Source organism: Empidonax traillii, unplaced genomic scaffold (genome assembly GCF_003031625.1).
Source record: "Empidonax traillii isolate 1590-97213 ecotype Southwest subspecies unplaced genomic scaffold, ASM303162v1 scaffold263:size1499331, whole genome shotgun sequence".
NCBI classification, from domain to species: domain Eukaryota; kingdom Metazoa; phylum Chordata; class Aves; order Passeriformes; family Tyrannidae; genus Empidonax; species Empidonax traillii.
In genome coordinates this window covers 766,465-783,445 of record NW_020955456.1, presented here as the reverse complement: position 1 = coordinate 783,445, position 16,981 = coordinate 766,465, and the positions used below count along the sequence as shown (strand labels likewise).

At 45.8% G+C, this 16,981-nt stretch overlaps 1 protein-coding gene across 1 annotated transcript; it reads left to right on the top strand.

The window, feature by feature from the left end:
- The first annotated feature begins 425 nt into the window (after positions 1 to 425).
- Positions 426 to 11,699, top strand: LOC114060195 (cytochrome P450 3A9-like). Its single transcript, XM_027889512.1, has 13 exons — positions 426 to 585; positions 3,253 to 3,346; positions 3,860 to 3,912; positions 5,006 to 5,105; positions 5,685 to 5,798; positions 6,070 to 6,158; positions 7,180 to 7,328; positions 8,229 to 8,356; positions 9,000 to 9,084; positions 9,416 to 9,576; positions 10,011 to 10,237; positions 11,063 to 11,225; positions 11,429 to 11,699. Exons 1-13 carry the CDS (start codon positions 515 to 517, stop codon positions 11,525 to 11,527), a joined length of 1,533 nt encoding a protein of 510 aa, XP_027745313.1. The 5' UTR covers positions 426 to 514; the 3' UTR covers positions 11,528 to 11,699.
- Positions 11,700 to 16,981: the final 5,282 nt, after the last annotated feature.

Sequence of the window (16,981 nt, the reverse complement as noted above, 5' to 3'; positions counted from 1 at the left end):
CTCGCAAGAGAAAGAGATATTTTAAACAAAAATCTTAAATTCTGTCAAAGCTAATTCATCTGCCAGAAAAGATCTTGTCATACAATGTGTGAATAACCTTTTCACTTCTCTTTCCCTTTTGTAAACCAACTCTGACACCTGCTTTGGGATTTACCTTTTCATTGTAACTTGGCTTTATTTAGCTTGGTGGAGGAGCCCAGGAGCATTAGTCAATAAGAAGTCAGTTATTACTCACAGAAGAGAAACCAGCTGAAATGCTTGGCAACATATGCATGAAATAATCTGAACCTTGGACAGTTCAGCCAGGCACTTGTCACTCACACGAATCGTATTTTTCAGATTAGCATACTTGGCTACCTTTGCCTTCCACTCCTCCTACTTCATGACAGAAGGAGGGCCCCTAAATCATATGATTGGATAAAAAAGATTGCACCCTGCCAAGCACTCCTATTTCCCACAGACGTGGGACAAGCACGTCGGGGCAGAACTCCAAGCCCGTCAGAGAAGAACGGAAATGAACCTTCTTCCCGCCTTCTCTACAGAGACATGGGCCCTCGTGCTTCTTTTCGTAGCCCTCCTGGTAGCGTGAGTAAAATATTCTTTATTGATTCTTTGCTCCTGCCTTTTTCCTCTTCTTGCCATCTTTCGCTTCCATGCAGCTCATCTGCTGGAGAGCAAACAGTAGGTGTGATTTCCAGTTTTCCAGCATCTATCCAGGCTCTGGGAAGTGGCAGAGGAGTTCTAAATAGACTGTACAGATGTGTGATCTTGCTTCAAGGTTTGGAGTATTCTCACACAGCTAGGATCTTGCAGCTAAACATCAAAGGAATAATTGAATAATGATGGCGCCAGGTATTGGTTACCAGCAGGGTGCTGGCTTCAGGCAGGATGATGATCCCTTAGGTTATTTTCCAAAGACATACAGCTGTGCCTCCCCGGCTGAGGCTGCTGTGGAGGAGAGTCAGCAGAAGATGACCCTGCTGCAAAGGTGGAGAGCAGCAGACCAGAAAAAGAATATTCACAGTCAGTTCTTACTCCTCCTGCATCCTGCAGTGCCCAGGGAAGATGCTCCACTCACGGGCACCAGGATCTGGAGGGGACCTTTCCAGGAATTTGGTTTGCCACACACCTGCAGGGGCAGCATCCCACGTCCATCCTCACAGATCATCCTTGCTGGGGGAAGAAGTGAAGCCCAGAGCAAGGTCAGACACCTGCTCCTGGCTTTTCAAACTCCCACAGGCAGAAATGTACGCAAGGGGAGCTGTGCTGGTGAAAAAATACTCTCCTTGGCTTTGCTGATGCCATTCAGCACTGTTGGCTGAACCCCCCTGTGCTGGGACACAGCATCTCTGCTGGCAGCCCCTGCCAACAAGGCTGAGCTGACAAACTGGGTAGCATTGACAAGCCCTGAGGCAGGGACAGCGTGTTGCTAACCATAAACCTTAACGATTAATGTGGTGCACACGAGCACAGCCCATTTGTCTGCCCTGGCAATGCTCCAGCCAAAGCAGCTCTGTAAGTTTTAGCCATATTTTTCAGTCCTTTTCCTGGGATTTGGATCACTCAAAAGCCTGTTTGGGGTAGACTCTTAAAAAAAACCCAAAACCCAGTACCAAACCAACCAAACCAAAAAAAAGCCATCCTCATTGTTGAACCAAACCCTCCTATTGCAGTAACTTTTTGGTCATCTAAGATTGCTGGTTACCAGACTTCCACCTCCCACAGACCCTTGTAATTCTGTGGCGGCAAAAGGGACCAAACCCACATCTTTATGCTCTGATATCTGAGCTAAAATAGAAATTTCACTGCCTTGGCACAGGGAGGTTGTTTAGATGCTTCTTATCCATCTGAGGCAATACTGTTCCAGTTCACACATGAGGGAATCTCGGGCATTTCTGGTTCACATACATGGTAGGAAGAAATAATGATTATTCTCTGGCTTCACACTGAATGGTCCTTCTCAGCCTGCAGAAAACCCTGACACATTTTAGTTGTAAGAGTGTTAGACTTTTTTCCCTATATTTTAGTCAGTATTTTCCTGGCTGTGTTTCAAGTGGATTAAGCCTAGCCTATGCTCCTATAGTATTTCTGGATTTTGTAACCAGTCCAACCTGACATTTCCTGGTCCTCCCACAGCCCTGGCTATCCTATTAAAAACAAGAATTCACAAACATTTGATATTTAGTACTGAATTAACCTTTGACAGAAGAGATTAAACATTGACAAACTGAGATCTGTGAAATCTTTCTGCACCTGAAACTGCCCAGTTCCCTGGTTTTCACCTGCCCTGTTTAGGCCATAAGATGGGATCTGCTTTTGTGCTGTGGCAGAACCTTTGCTGGGGCTGGGATCTCATTTGGGGTCCCCCAAATTTAGAAAAGTATTACTAATTGCAAGGGGAAACCCCTCACTAAGTCTCAGCCTGGGCTCTGGTTTTCCAGATAAGCATCCCCAAGATCCTGGCTGAGCAGCTGCTGCCTCCTGGCCCAAAGAGGACCTCTGAAAATATCCCCTGCCAAACCTTTGCCGTTTTACAACCCTTCTGCAATGAACTGCTCACTTGGGAAGCTGCAGCTACTAACTAAAACCAAATATTTTGAGGTGCTCTTTCAACACAGCCTAACACGAGCTTCAAAGGGCTGCAGCCCAGGCCCTTGTTGAGAAACAGAAAGCCCTGAGGTAGAAGTAATAACTTTAGAGCTGCCAGAAAGGGTGCTTCAGAGGAAAGAAATCTGCAAAGCTGTCAATAAAATCTAAAGAGAAAACCATCAAGACAAGACTTCCACTGAGCTACCGCCGGACTAAAGGGAGGGAGAACAATAAATAAAATTAAAGTACAGTTTGACAAAAGCCCTGTTCGGGACATCACTTCTGGCACTGCTTTGATTTCTCTTCAGAAAAAACGTATAACCCTGGTTGGTGTTCCTTCTCCCAGCTCCCTCTTCTGCCTCTCCTTTGGTTGGCAATGAACTTTTGGGCTTTTGCTAAAGGCTTCAAGGTACTGTTTCCTCTGGAGCACCTATGGAGACAGCTGCTTTCACATCAAAGGGATCCCTCAAAAACAGTGAGCCTTACTGTGTTTATTAAGTAGTTTTTACAGGGCAATTTTCATTTGGGCCACTTTTTTCCAGCTCCTGCGTCAACTTCCCCAGCTTCATCTCCAAAGGGATGTTGCTGCAGTCTCCAGGTTTAAGAGAACTCCCAGCCCCAGTTCCACAGTGATGTAACACCCTTGTCTTTTCTGTCCCACAGATACGGGACCTGGCCATTTGGCTTGTTCAAGAAGTTGGGTATTCCCGGGCCAAGGCCTCTGCCTTTCTTCGGGACGTGCCTGGAATATCGCAAAGTGAGTGGCTGGAGCCTTCCTGGCTCCACAAATATCTGCCTTTGCTCATAGAGCTGTAGCTGAGCAGATACACGGGGATGATAAGCTATCTCCAAATGCCAAGCTCCACTGCAACACGTGGGCTGTGCACAGGCCAGCGTGTGGGATAAGGCTCAGCCAGCACAGACCACGGGGCAGCCCCAGAGGAGCCCTCCTGCGTGGCTGATTCACAGTGCCCTGGCAAACAGCTCATTCGCAAGCTGTCCACGATGTTTTTGGGAGGAGAACTCAGAAGGTAGCTCTGAACATCAGTTTACATCCCACCATCTCCAAAATGGTCGTCTCCACTGCATCTGCTCTGAGATAATTCAGCACCAGCTTGGCCGGAGTTCAAATGTTTGGCCAGTGCTCTCAGGCACATGGTGGGATTTTTGAGGCTGCCCTGTGCGGTGCCAGGAGTTGGGCTCTGATGACTCTTGTGTGTCCCTTCCAGCTCAGGATATTCTATGATAATTTTTAAATTGCTTTCCACAGGGCTTCTTGGATTTTGACAGCAACTGCTTCAAGAAATACGGGAAAGTCTGGGGGTGAGTATGAACCACTGATCTCAAAGGGGAGAAAACAATTCATTAGAAGAGCTCTCTTTTCTCTCCCTGCAGCCCTGACAGTCCCAGCAGGGTGAGCACAGCAATGACAGGTGCTGGTGGTGGCTGACACTGAAGGCTGACGATGCAGGGCTGTGTCACTGTCACACCTCACAGGCATTGCTTTGACCGATACCATGAATTCCAGTTTAAACCTGGTAACAAAAGGCCCTTCCCTGATCCTAACAAAATCATCAGCAGAACTATTTACTTAAGCAGGAATTTGAAACTGGGAGGGTGGGTTCCTCTGGTTTACCAACAGCAGAGGAATGTGAGTGGCTCCCAAGACTGAATGAAGAAGCCAATCCAAAGTCTTCCTTGTGCTGCTGATCCAAACCGGCTGCTGTGGGAGCTACTGCAGTTATGGTTGTTCTGCTCTAGACATCTCTAATAGCTTTTATCACTGCTGTTATAACTTTGGCTACAAGTTGTATATCCTCTATGATGCATCCATTGGTCCCTATAGCAGCTTTAAAAAAAAAAAAAAAAATTGAGTCTGGAAAATATATCTTTACGTAAGTGGGGAAAGCGCATAAATCTCCTTAATCTACATCTGTTCCAGGAAAGCATTCTGAACTGGCAGCTTAAAAGACAAAAACAAGGATTGAGTTTCATCTCCAAGGATGTTTCAGTGCTGTCAGCCCAAGTCTCCAGACACCCAACTCAAGAGCCTGAAAGGGGTCGAACAAGTTTCCTTCTAATACTGTAATGTGTTTAAGTGCCTGGAAAAACACGGAGAGTCAGGGGAGAAAGTGGAGACACTTGCTTCATTTAGTATCTGGTCCTTTGAGCTACTGAGCCCTGCTCATTTCCCAGTGAATTTGGAAGGTGTTTAGCCCCCTTTATCATTTACAAAACCAGATGGGAGAAGGTCTGGGAGTTCTTTTCCGTCCCTGCTTTCTACATTTATGTACTTAAACAGCAAAACTGGTGCTGGAGGAGCATTTGTTTAACACATTGTTTTACAGGCATCGACCAAGCCTTGCACTTCAGCTATCTGGGGTTATTTATCTGCCTCCTCTTCTCCCCCCACCAGGATTTATGATGGCAGGCAACCTGTGCTGGGTGTCACAGACCCCCAGATCATTAAATCTGTGCTGGTGAAAGACTGTTACTCCACCTTCACCAACCGGAGGGTAAGAGCAGAGCGGCGTGAGGTACCACAGAGTCCCGAAAACAACGTGCAGGAGGGGCCAGGATGCCAAGAAGCGTCCTTTGGGGATGAGTGGCTGCACTACAGGGATTGCTGTGCACGGCCACTGTATGTCACTGTTCCCCCACCTTACAGCCTGGGACTGCACGCCCGGGCTGGCAGAGGGAGCCGAGAATCAGACAAATTCTGTTCTCACACGCATATATATGGTCTGTGTGAGCATGCAGGAATCTGTAGGGGTCCAGCTAGCACACATGCCACCAGCTAGGAAGCAGTGGGATGCAGGGTTGTGACACTGTGAGGTGTGGGTACAGACAGACGTGCGGGTGTTGAGCTTGGGGGGTTACTTGTTCTTGGGCTGGAAATGGCATCTCACAGCTGGTTTACTGGAGAAAGGGGATTATTTAAGTATGTGTGCCTTGAGAGAGGCTGTTTGTCAGGCCATAGTCTGCTGCCAGCAGCATGAAATAGCATGGGCAGGGACTTGCATGCCACATCTCCATCCTTGCAAGGAAGCTGCTCTCTTTTCCGAGGTTAACACTTTGTCTTTTTCCCTGTCTAGCGTGTGGATCTAGCAGGGGTGCTGACCGACGCTATCTCATTAGCTGAAGATGAGCAGTGGAAAAGGCTGCGTACTGTGCTCTCTCCAACCTTCACCAGTGGGAAACTAAAAGAGGTAAAACCCAGAGGAGTAGGTACAGACTAAATCAGAAAGCCAGTAGGCAGCGTTTTCAGGCCGAGATTGTCACAGGGGCCTGAATTCTTCAGTCAGAGCCTGGCAACTGTTTAATTTATGCCTAATTTGAAACAGAAAAGTCTTATAATAAAACCTTAGCAGAGAGATCTTATTTGTAAATATTCATGAAACTCCCTGTAGTCTTCATGAGCCCATCTAAAAGGAGTAAAATGTACTGTACTGAAGTGACCATACCTGGTTTGTGTTACAGATGTTCCCTATAATGAAGCACTATGGGGAAATTTTGGTGAAAAACATTGAGAAGCAATTGAAAAAGGACAACTCGCTGTCTGTGAAGGAGTAAGTAGCTGCCAGGAGCAGCAGGCACAGCAAACCTTGTTAGCAAGTGCTGCGGTTCATTCGTTACCAGCAACGCAGATCCCTCCCTGGGTCAGCCACAGCTCTGAAATGAGGGATGGGGCCTGCTGGAAGCCTGGCTGGAAACTTGAAAGGCAGAATTTAAACTGGGATCTTAGCAAAACTTCCTAGAGGTGGAGGTCCTGAGAGAATTCTTCCCGAGGGAATTAGATGGGGAGAAAAATGCTCCAGCACGGCTTTGTGAATCCACAGATCCAAGATGCTCCAAACCTGCCAGGAAAGCCCAGTTTTTCCTGCATATACTCAGGATCTCTGTGCACCAGCTTCTTATGCCTCTGCCCAACACGCAGCACTGTCCATCATGTGCCCCACTGCTGGGTGGAGTGAGGCTGCAGGGTGGCCCCAAGTGTGTTATCCTCATGTGCACCCTCTGTATGGACTCTGGAACAAAAGCCCTCTATTTCATCCTCAATTTCAAAGCACAAATGCAGAAGGGGCAGCTGCACACCAGTAGCCACACACCAGCAAAGCTCTCCCCTAAAAAAAAAAAAAAAAACATAAAGGAGAGGGGCTGGACAGTTTGTAACATGATAGGGCTGTGCTGGGTTGAACAAGACCATTTTCAGGGCATGTTTGAAGCAAGGGGCGTTGCCTCCCCTCCCCAAGAATCCAACATGCTCGAGAGCCACATGCTGTCCTTCCACTAACCCATTCCTGTAGCTCCATGCTGTTTTAAAATCCTGAGAAAAGCTGTCTGACTTCAAAACCTGTGCAGGCTTGAAAACAAAGCTCTCTAAAAAATCTACCCCTTTCACTGTGTTTTTCAGTCACCACTGAATTTTCTTTTCAATTTTTCTTTTCTTACCATCCAATTTTCTTTTCAAAACCAGGGCAGGAGGTCTTATGAGAATTTATGTTTGACTGTCACATAGGCATTAGGAAAAAAATACATTCTCTTAGCCCAAATATTTAACCACAATCCATCTCTTCCACCTTTCCTCAGCATCTTTGGAAGCTACAGCATGGATGTTGTCACCAGCACTTCCTTTGGTGTGAACATTGACTCCATGAACAACCCCAAAGACCCCTTTGTTGGACAGATGAAGAAACTGGTCAAGTTTGACTTTTTTGACCCAATCTTCATCTTGTCATGTAAGTGACTCCAACTTATGCTTGGATAACCTCCCTTGCCAGGATGCAAGTCCTACTGGGCCTTGTCTCATCATTTCCTCATTATTAGCTTCATGCTAAAACTCTGGCAAGGAGATGGGTGAAAGCTTTGGCATCCACAGTGCAAGAAACACTTGAACACCCCAGCAATATCCAAAGAAGTGTTGGGAAATAAGTGTTGAAAAGCCAGTGAGGCTTGAGGAGAGTGGTGCTGTCTGAAATGCACTTTCTGGAAGAGAGTGCTGAGTGGGGACTGTAATTAGATGCAATTTCTTCCAGTGCTATAGATTAGCAGCAATGGACCTTAAATCAAGGTTAGATATCTTGCCAAAGCCCAGGGAAAGTTGTGATCTGTGCATAGAGGAGACTCTGATGAGTAGATTTTAGGAATATGTACAAAAGCTCAAGATCAAGACTCTGTGATGAAGGGAATGCTCTGAGGGGGACTTGAAAATGTTTGTGTGAGCACAGCGGGGCAGTGAATAGCTCAGCCTGAAAAAGGAGTTCAGAATTTTCAGTATTTCTCTTCTGAGCCACATTCCTGCTGTGGTGCTGTACAATGTACAGAAGTAACCTGTCCTTGGAAAACAGTGCCTTAGAAATAGGAGGTGGAATATGCCTTGGTCATCTCTTAAAGGAATTATACCCGGCTTGGTTGTGCCCATTTGACAAGTCTGGGAGAGGGTTGCATTTAAAACTATCCCAAGGGAATGAGAAAGACGAAAAAAAAAAGGCAAAGTCCAGGCTTTCCTCAGGTAAAGAAATTAAAAAAGGAAAGAATCTTTCAGAAGCATCATTACTTCCTCAGTGACATCCACAGCTATCTGATGGGAGGTGCAGTTAGTTTGCAATGTGTGATTGAGTTCTTCATTTGTTTTTCAGTTGTATTCCCATTTACTACTCCTCTCTTGGCCAAGTTGAATTTCAGCTTCTTCCCCTCTGATGCTGTAGATTTTTTCATGAGATCCCTTGCCAAAATTAAGAAGGAACGTGAAAAGGAGTCTCACAAGGTAAGGGAGTGTGAATTTGATAGCAATTGTGACAAAGTACACTGGAGTGAAATACAATTACGGTGATGATATCAAAGGTAAAGCCAAAGTACAACGACACAACAAAACCCTGAATTTACTCAAGTGTAAACACTTGATTTTAATACTGTCAGAAAAGCCCCACCTGACCAGTCCTGGCAGAGAGTCAGGTGGACTTTGTACATCTGTGATCTGAAGCTAAATCCAGATAAAGGCTCAACAGAACTGGACTAAGCTTTGATCTGCAGAACTTGTAATGAATCAGAGTAAGAGACTCCCTGAAGAAGATTAGGCAGAGGATGAGAGAGCACAGAAGAATCAGCACATAACAGCAAAACCACCTTTAGGGTCGCGACTTCTCCTCCAGCTTTTAAAAAACTGCAGCTGCTTCCTGGCAAAATCCTCCATTTTAAAGTTTGGGTCCCTGTCCCAAAATTCCTTCAAGACACTGCTCTCCCAGCCAATGGCTTAACAAAAATGACTTAACAAGTGTTATGTTTTTCAGTAAGGAAGTCATGTGCATTCTGGGGACATTTGCAGCTCGAAAATTGTGCTCAGGCTATGAAATTACCAGGACCTTCTAAGGAACCTGTCACCAAAGAAACTCTCCTGTTTTCCCTCACAGGGCAGGGTAGATTTTCTGCAGCTGATGATCGAATCCCAGAACTCAGCCAACCATGAGAACAAGGAAGCAAATCACTCATATAAAGGTAACAAATACTCATTGTGGGAACAGGGGCTGTGGGAGTGAGGAGATTATGGGGAGCTGTTCGGGTCACTACCACCTCCACTGACCAGCAAGCACCAGGGCTAAGATCCTAGGCCAGGGAGTAGGACTTCAGCATCAATCATTGACGCTCAGGAAATCATCTGTTTCCTCTATCAAATTACTTTTTCCAGTCAGACAGAGTAGCTACAAACGTGTTATCAGAAAACAACTGCAACAAATCTGCCTCAACCCCACCTGTTGCTACCTGGTCTTTGCTGAGACCATCAACCAACACCAATTCTGCTCATGTCCTGTGTCCTCTCTCCTCCCAGCCCTGACAGACACAGAGGTCCTGGCCCAGGCATTCATCTTCATATTTGGTGGGTACGAGCCCACCAGCAACACCCTTTGTTACTTGGCCTACGAGCTGGCCATGCACCCCGACGTGCAGCAAAAGCTGGTGCAGGAGATCGACGCAGCTCTTCCCAACAAGGTGAGGGGATGCTGAGTGATGGTGAACACCCTCTGCCCCTGCTGCCCTCCTGGCTCAGTCAGGACAACGAGAAATCTTTATCTCATAAACTCCCTCCCCGTGGCTTCCCCAAGAGCTCCAAGGGACACGCACTGAGACAACTCAGCCTCGTAGCGATTTTCCTTTGGCAGTTGAAACCTTCCAGCCACCCCGCTGCACAAACCCATTTGCCATCCTCTGCACCCATGAACAAGTGGATGTGGATTTCCAGGCATTTCCATAACTCAGGAAGGCAAAACACGAAACCAATTACTCAGCTTCTATCTTGTGTGCTTTTCTCCTATCTTGTTTCGTCAGCACTTGGGGCAGTGGGGGCTGGGGACACTCTGGTCTCCAGGCTTATTTTAGGACAATCCAATTCTCATGCCGACATACCTGGTGCTGTCATCCTACAGGCTCCTCTCACATACGATGCAGTAATGAAACTGGAATATCTTGACATGACACTGAGTGAAACCCTTCGGATGTATCCCCTTGGAGGGCGGCTTGAGAGGACCTGCAAGAAAGATGTAGAAATAAATGGAGTGACCATTCCCAAAGGAACTATTGTGATGATCCCACCCTATGTCCTGCACCGCAACCCCGAGTACTGGCCAAACCCAGAAGAGTTCAGGCCAGAAAGGTACAAAAAGCATAATAACAGGGGAGAAATATCATGCTGCTTTTTCCTCACTTAGTAATTAAGCATTAATCTCTGATTAGCTTCCTAACGGTGTGCTTCCTATCTTTTTACAAACAATATGGGTGAGAAATTGCAGGCTCATGGGAATGTCGTTTTAAGAAGAAAATGAGCTTTGCACTTAAAGCAGGGTTTCAAATAACAATCCTATTGAGACAATAACACTGATCACAGGATCTTGTACCCAGTTTTTAGGCATGCTGAGAGGGGGTAGATGGTAAGTTTTTGTAACTGCTGGCCATCCTCTATATAATCCTCATTGCTGAACATGTTCCCTTCACACAGGCTTCTACTAAATTTGCCAGAGTTGATCTTTCCAGAATTGCCTTCCCTCCTTGTTTCCAAGGAAGTGATAACCTTTCTTAGCTGGTTATTTTTGTAGATGGTATCTACATCCCATTCCCAGCAATACTGAAGCCATGGGCTGCTCCTAAACAAAACAACCTGTTTCTCTCTCACTAAATACAACAGATAGGAAGTATCAGTCACCTTGGGACAGCATGTTGCCTAGATTTTCACCTTACTTCCAAATTCTAGCAATCTAGATGGACAGAATTAAAACCAAACCCTCAAGTGGGATCCCACCCTGCCCTGGAGGAGGGCTCTGACACAGCACTTGATTGCTGGGGTATCCTGAGACACCTTGGGGAAAAAAAAAACCAAACAAATCTCTGCAAGGCCCCAGCGAGAGTTCTCTGGATAAATAACAAACATAGGTTTTGGTTTTTGCTGCCTTCATTTCTTTTCCCCACCCATGTCATTATCCAGGTTCAGTAAGGAAAACAAGGAGTCCGTGGACCCCTACACGTACCTGCCCTTCGGGGCTGGTCCCAGGAACTGCATCGGGATGCGGTTTGCTCTCCTCACTCTGAAAGTCGCCATCGCCTCCCTGTTGCAACATTTCACCTTCCAGACCTGCAAAGAAACTCAGGTGAGGAGCCCATTATGGTTTGATGCTCTCAGGTGAAGAGGCGGGTGCTGAGTTTCTCGCCACGGGTGCCAACACCAGGCTCTTTGCACTTCCAGGCACTACGGACCTGGTATGTGCCTAAACCGTGGCCAGGTTTCTTTCCTTTAATCTCTACTTATTTAATTTGTCTGTCTCCAAGTGTGTTTTTCCTCTTATTCTTGCAGATCCCGATCAAGCTGAGTTCAAAGGGGCTCTTAATACCAGAGAAGCCGATTATTCTGAAGTTGGTTCCCCGGACCAACACTGCGCCCGCAGGGAAGTAAAACCCAGCTGTGCCTGCCACAGTCCCCCAGCAGCCAGTGAGTGCTGTGCTAACAGAGGGATCACACATCACAGGAAATCTCTCTACACGTTCAGACACACAAGAGCAGCTCTAGTTAATTCTGGAAGCAATTACTACATATTTACTAATAAACATAGCTGTCAGAAATGTAACATGGATCACTGGGCAGTGACAACACACAGCCCCCTTAATTCTGATTTGCAGAAAAACAAGAAATAAATCCAAATGAGAAGCTGTGCATCCACTTCTAAGGGGACTTCTCCATCTGGAGAGAAGGAATTACTGTCGCATTCCAAGAAAAACAAGGTGTGATGGAAATTCGAGCCACCAGAGCCTGCCGGGCAGGGACGGGCACCGTTCTTCGGGGTGTATCGATGCTTGAAATTTCATGTGATATAATTGAGACGACTGGTGTGAGACTACATCCTAGTTACCAAACCCCTCTTGTGCCATGTGTTAATTAAACTAAAGTGTGTACAAATACTGTCATTAAAAATGTTTGAGAGCCGCTCTGTGTTGTGTATAGCGGGCTGATCACTTCCTATTTAAAAACCGCATTCAGCCTCAACCCTTGAAATTAGCCATGTACATTGCTTTCCACTTAATTTAATGATTCAGATCCTTCATTTAGCGCGATCAAACCCTCCCATTTGTATGGTATTTTACAAACACTTTAACTCCCACCTCTTAGTTTGATTAAGAGGTTGCCTTCAGTTCAGCACCGGCCAGCCCTTTTCCATGCTGGAGTGACAGAGGATGGATTACAGAGAGGAGCAGCTCACAGGAGGTGGGACAGCACTGCAGGAAGGCCATTGCTCCTGGAGAAACAGTCTGGACAGAGCCTGTAGCCTTGCCTCCCAGAGCCGTGGATGGTTTTAGACATTGCTCATAGTGGGGTTTTAGGCTGCTGTGAGCTGCTCCACCCTTGAACTGTTTCAGAGCGCTCTATGGCTTGGGCTCTATGGGCTGGTCCTGCTGTCAGAGGATGCCCTGACCAAAGGGTTTATGCCATCCCTGACCATATAAACAGGGAATATCAAAAACCAGCTGGGAGTTTCTCCCAGATTTGAATTTCACACACCAGTTCACCCCAGGGTATTATGCTGGTCCTGGTGCCTACAAACTAAGATAGATCCCAGTAAAACAGGGAAGGTTTTCACAAGAGCTGCAAACCAAATGAAAACCCTTAACTTCCTCCTGGCATCCTTCAGTCCGAGGTATTATTTGCTGCATCATGGTCTATAATTTTCTCCTGGGGCCACATGCTTTTCTCTTTAGTCTGTCAGACAAAACTGCAACATGACCCAAATGCTACAATGCCACATAGTACAAATTTATTCAGGAATTCAGGTCCATTCTTTAACAATGGTGATTAAAGGATTTGGGAGCAGATAGCCAACAGGGAAGTGGATTCCTGATCACTAGAAATCCCCAAATCAAAGCTGTCCACTTTTCTGGAAGATACAGCAACATTCACCAGGCTCTAATTCAAGAGTAAGCAGCTTGTGCTGTCCCAAAAGGCAGATAAAGCAATTATAGTGCTCCCTTCTGATTCATCATCTGTGATAGACTGTTTGGGTTGTGCTGTGTACACAGCAAGGCAGTTGGGAGTGCTGCCAATGAGGCCCTTCCTCACTTTAATCTGTTGCCCATCTCTTACCAGGGCTTAAAACCATCAGTGGAAGAGCTGGGCTTGCCTGACTGCTATGGTGCTGCAGTGGCTTTGATGGGGAGAGTGCAATGCCCCTGCATGGACAATTTAGTTAAAAAAAAAAAAAAAAAGGTATTTTCCCTGTAGAAAAATAGTGCTATGCAGAACTAACTCAGATTTGAGCAAAGGGAAAGAAAGGGGAGGCCATCACAGAAGCAGCAAGGCACTTCCACGCCAAACAGCTGCTCTGAAGTCAAGTCAAGTCATTTTGGTGTCTCATGAGCAAAACCAGGTGCCTTTGCAGGATGCTCAGAACCAGGAAGGGTTAATCCAGCCACACCCCGAGCCAGGCAGTCCCTGCCCGGCGTGTGGCATCTCCGGGAATGAAGTCATTAGTGTAACTGTACAGATCATTCTTCCAAATGTGAAAAATGTGACTAATTTTCCGGCTTCAGCCAATTATGACCTGCCAGGACTATCATAACAGCCCATAAATAATGTGTAACAAAATCATGGTAATGAGTCTTTTAGAAGAAAATTGGATCCTCTGTGTCTCAACTCCATAAAATTACTTTGCTTGTAAGGGCTGCCTCCATCATTCCCAGCACTTTCCACTGCTTTGCCGGCCACCTCTCAGAAATGACTTGGCCAAGAGTCTGCTGGTCCTGGGAGCTGGGCATTCATCAGGTTTGTTTTTTGCTGGTTTGGCTGTTTCCTCTTTAAATGAGACCCAGCACTGCTTAACACGACTTTTGAGTGGTTTTTTGCTGACAAAACAAATTTACTGTATCCACATTCCTGGCTGATTCATAGAATCTTTACAGTTGGAAAGGGCCTCCAAGACCATCGAATCCAACCATTAATCCAGCACCCCCGTGTTCACCACAAAACCATGGCCACAGGTAACACATCTTTTTGAACCACCACTGCCCTGGGCAGGCAGTTCCAGTGCTTGACCACTGTTTCAACACATCCTTGGCAGGTCTGGGACACTGTATTGTCCAAAATAGCTGGGTCTCATCAGAGGAAAGAAAACGGAGTATAAGGTAGAAGTTGATTGTGGGGACACTTCTATTTTACCTTCTCACCTTTTCCAAGTAAGAATGAAAAAAAGAATGAAGAAAATAGATGTTTCACCAGCATCGCAAAGCACATGGTTTCTCAAAGACTGTAAAATCAAATCTCACCAGAGAAGTTATTTTCACATCACTGTGCAGGGTAACAAACTCACACCTGGTGGAACACCAGCATCACTCAGGAGCTTCTGTGAGTATGCAGAAATGCATTCCCCTTAACACTGAAAAGCTTGCTGGGAACTTTCCAAAGGAGATCTGTATCCCATGGGATGAGAACTGTTGTTGCATCAGTCCTGATGGAAGACAAAAGCTGGTTTTAAAGTGGGGAGATTTGTTTCCTGTTTCCCAGTTAACCACAGCAGAGTCACCGCCACTGCTACAGTAACTTGCCTGCATGATGTAACGCTTCCAGTTGATTGCAATGATCAAATGGATTTTATGAAAAACAGGCTTCCTGTTTATGGTGGGGGAATATTTCTTGTGCTTCACCAAGTCAGTTATGAGGTGTTTCAACACCAGGCTGAGCCCTGACAGAGAGAAGAATGGTCTGACTATTACCAAACTAAGTGTCCCCAAAGCATTGAAGTCTTTTGCAATTCTGCCGTGCCTTTAAAGTGAAAAATGAAACATTTCCAGGCATATTTCACCTGAAAAGAAGAACAGGCAGCATTGCTCCTTTTACCTCTACTGAGGCACAGTTTCTCTGTCACTACTCCGGCATCAGGAGCCTGCAAGTCAAGGTGCACAAGTGGCAAAGCCAGCACACAGAGCTGGGATTGATCTCACCCCCTCCTTCCTCTCTTCATCTCCCTGTTAGAAATAACAAGCCAGCGTGGGGAATTACCAGATAGCTTGGAAACATGGAAAACCTGCAGCTGAATTTATGCACCGACATCACTTTTATCTGCTGTAATGGGGAGAATTAGGCAGATTGAATCGCTCACCACACAGATATGGAATTTTGAAAACCCTTACTATCGCACAAATGTTGACAGGATATTTTATTTACTGCATCATTAAAGGTTAAAGAGACTCATCCTCCAGAGGATTCATTTTTTTCAACTCCTAATATCAATTAAAGCTAATTTCAGCTCTAACCTAATGATTAACATAAAATATGGAAAAATCTCTAACTGAGCATTTCTGTTCATTACTTCAATTTTCTTGTATTGCTGGGGCACTTTAGAGGTACTGATGCAGCTTTATATCACCCCTGACACAGTTCATTTTCCCCTCAAAGTTTTTTGGTTTTTTTTTGTGTTCCTGAACACTTGAAGATGTTGCAAAGATGCTCAAAACACCTTTGATGATTGGGAAGGAAGTTTTTAATTAACCATTTCATAGCTGATGATCAGTGATGTTCTCTATGGGCTGGATACAAATGTACCTTGTTCCTGTAGCTACAGCCTCCAGCTTTCATATCATTTATAGATATAATGCATAAGCCCACTCTGATGTACTTGTGCAGCCAGAAGTTTGCAAATGAAGTGGGGAGGACAATATAACTGTTCAAGGGAAAATGAAAAACCTTGCCTGCCACTTATGAACTGAAGCCAGTCCAGCACAGCTGGGTGCTTTTACCCATCTTCACTTGGCAAAATACTAATTCCATCCACACAGGAGAGTGGAGTGCCCAGGAAAATAAATTACAGTCCATCCCCTGGCTTTGTGCAGCCCAGGTGAGGAGGCACAGGTGCCACATCACAGTACCCTCATCCTGGGGCTGTCCAGCTGGTTTTGTCCTGGAATTGCAGGTAATAAGAATGGAAAATACTTTTGGAAGATAGACCACACAGAACAACCACCAGCGTGGTGAGCAGAGTCTCGCACTAACTTGCCCTGAGCTTGTCTAACCTTTTCAGAACTTGTCTACTCGTATCCTAATTTTAGGGTATTTATTGTTAACAAGCACTAATCTGGGATCAATCTGTATCCAAAGGTCACAGCGAAAGCCAGAGGGAAGGCGAGGAGCGATCCAGATGCTCCTACGAAGGTCAGCTGCTGCCACTCAGGCTGCTCTCCGGTGGTAACCACACATCAATCAGCCCACCGGTAGCCTTAGCGACATCCATGGGAGCAGCAGACGTCTGATGCTCCCAGTAATTATAACAGACTCCAGTAGAAACCTGCAGGATGCAGAAGTGGGGGAAACGTTTGCAGATTCCCCTTGCCAAGAAGGGAAGTGTTTGCCAGGCTGGCTGTTGCACCCATGAGCTGTGATTACAGCTCCCATGGAGCTCTGGACTGAGCTGTGTGTGTCTCAGACAGTCCACTGAACCCACTACTCTTATTTTCTCTCATCTTTTCAAGATTGCAAGTGGCTTTCTCCTTCCCCCTCCTGCATTTTCATGCTTAGCTCTCGCTGACTGGAATTCATTTGGCTGGGAGTAAGTGAAGCCGCTCTCTTAAGTGGAAGAGCTGCCTAATAAAGTTTTAATGGAAGATATAATTTCCAATCTTTACATTACATTAAAAGCCAGTCGGGAAATGAAAGCCCAGGAGGGTTAGGCAAGTTGGAAATATTCAGCAAGTCAGTCTTGTCTTCAGGGAGTTCACAGACTAAATGTTGCCCTAAGAAACAGAATGTGCAGCAAACAGACAGCTTTGGCTGTTACAGACTTAGCAGTCGTGTGTACATATACATTTATATTTGTGTGCATATATACACACCCAAAGCACAGAAGGGTATCTTTTTCTTTGAACAGAC

Coding starts and splice junctions, on each gene's coding strand:
- LOC114060195 (XM_027889512.1), top strand. CDS start 515: ATGAACCTTCTTCCCGCCTTCTCTACAGAGACATGGGCCCTCGTGCTT. Junction 5,799..6,069: donor CCAGTGGGAAACTAAAAGAG/GTAAAACCCAGA, acceptor TTTGTGTTACAG/ATGTTCCCTATAATGAAGCA. Junction 9,085..9,415: donor AGCAAATCACTCATATAAAG/GTAACAAATACT, acceptor CTCTCCTCCCAG/CCCTGACAGACACAGAGGTC.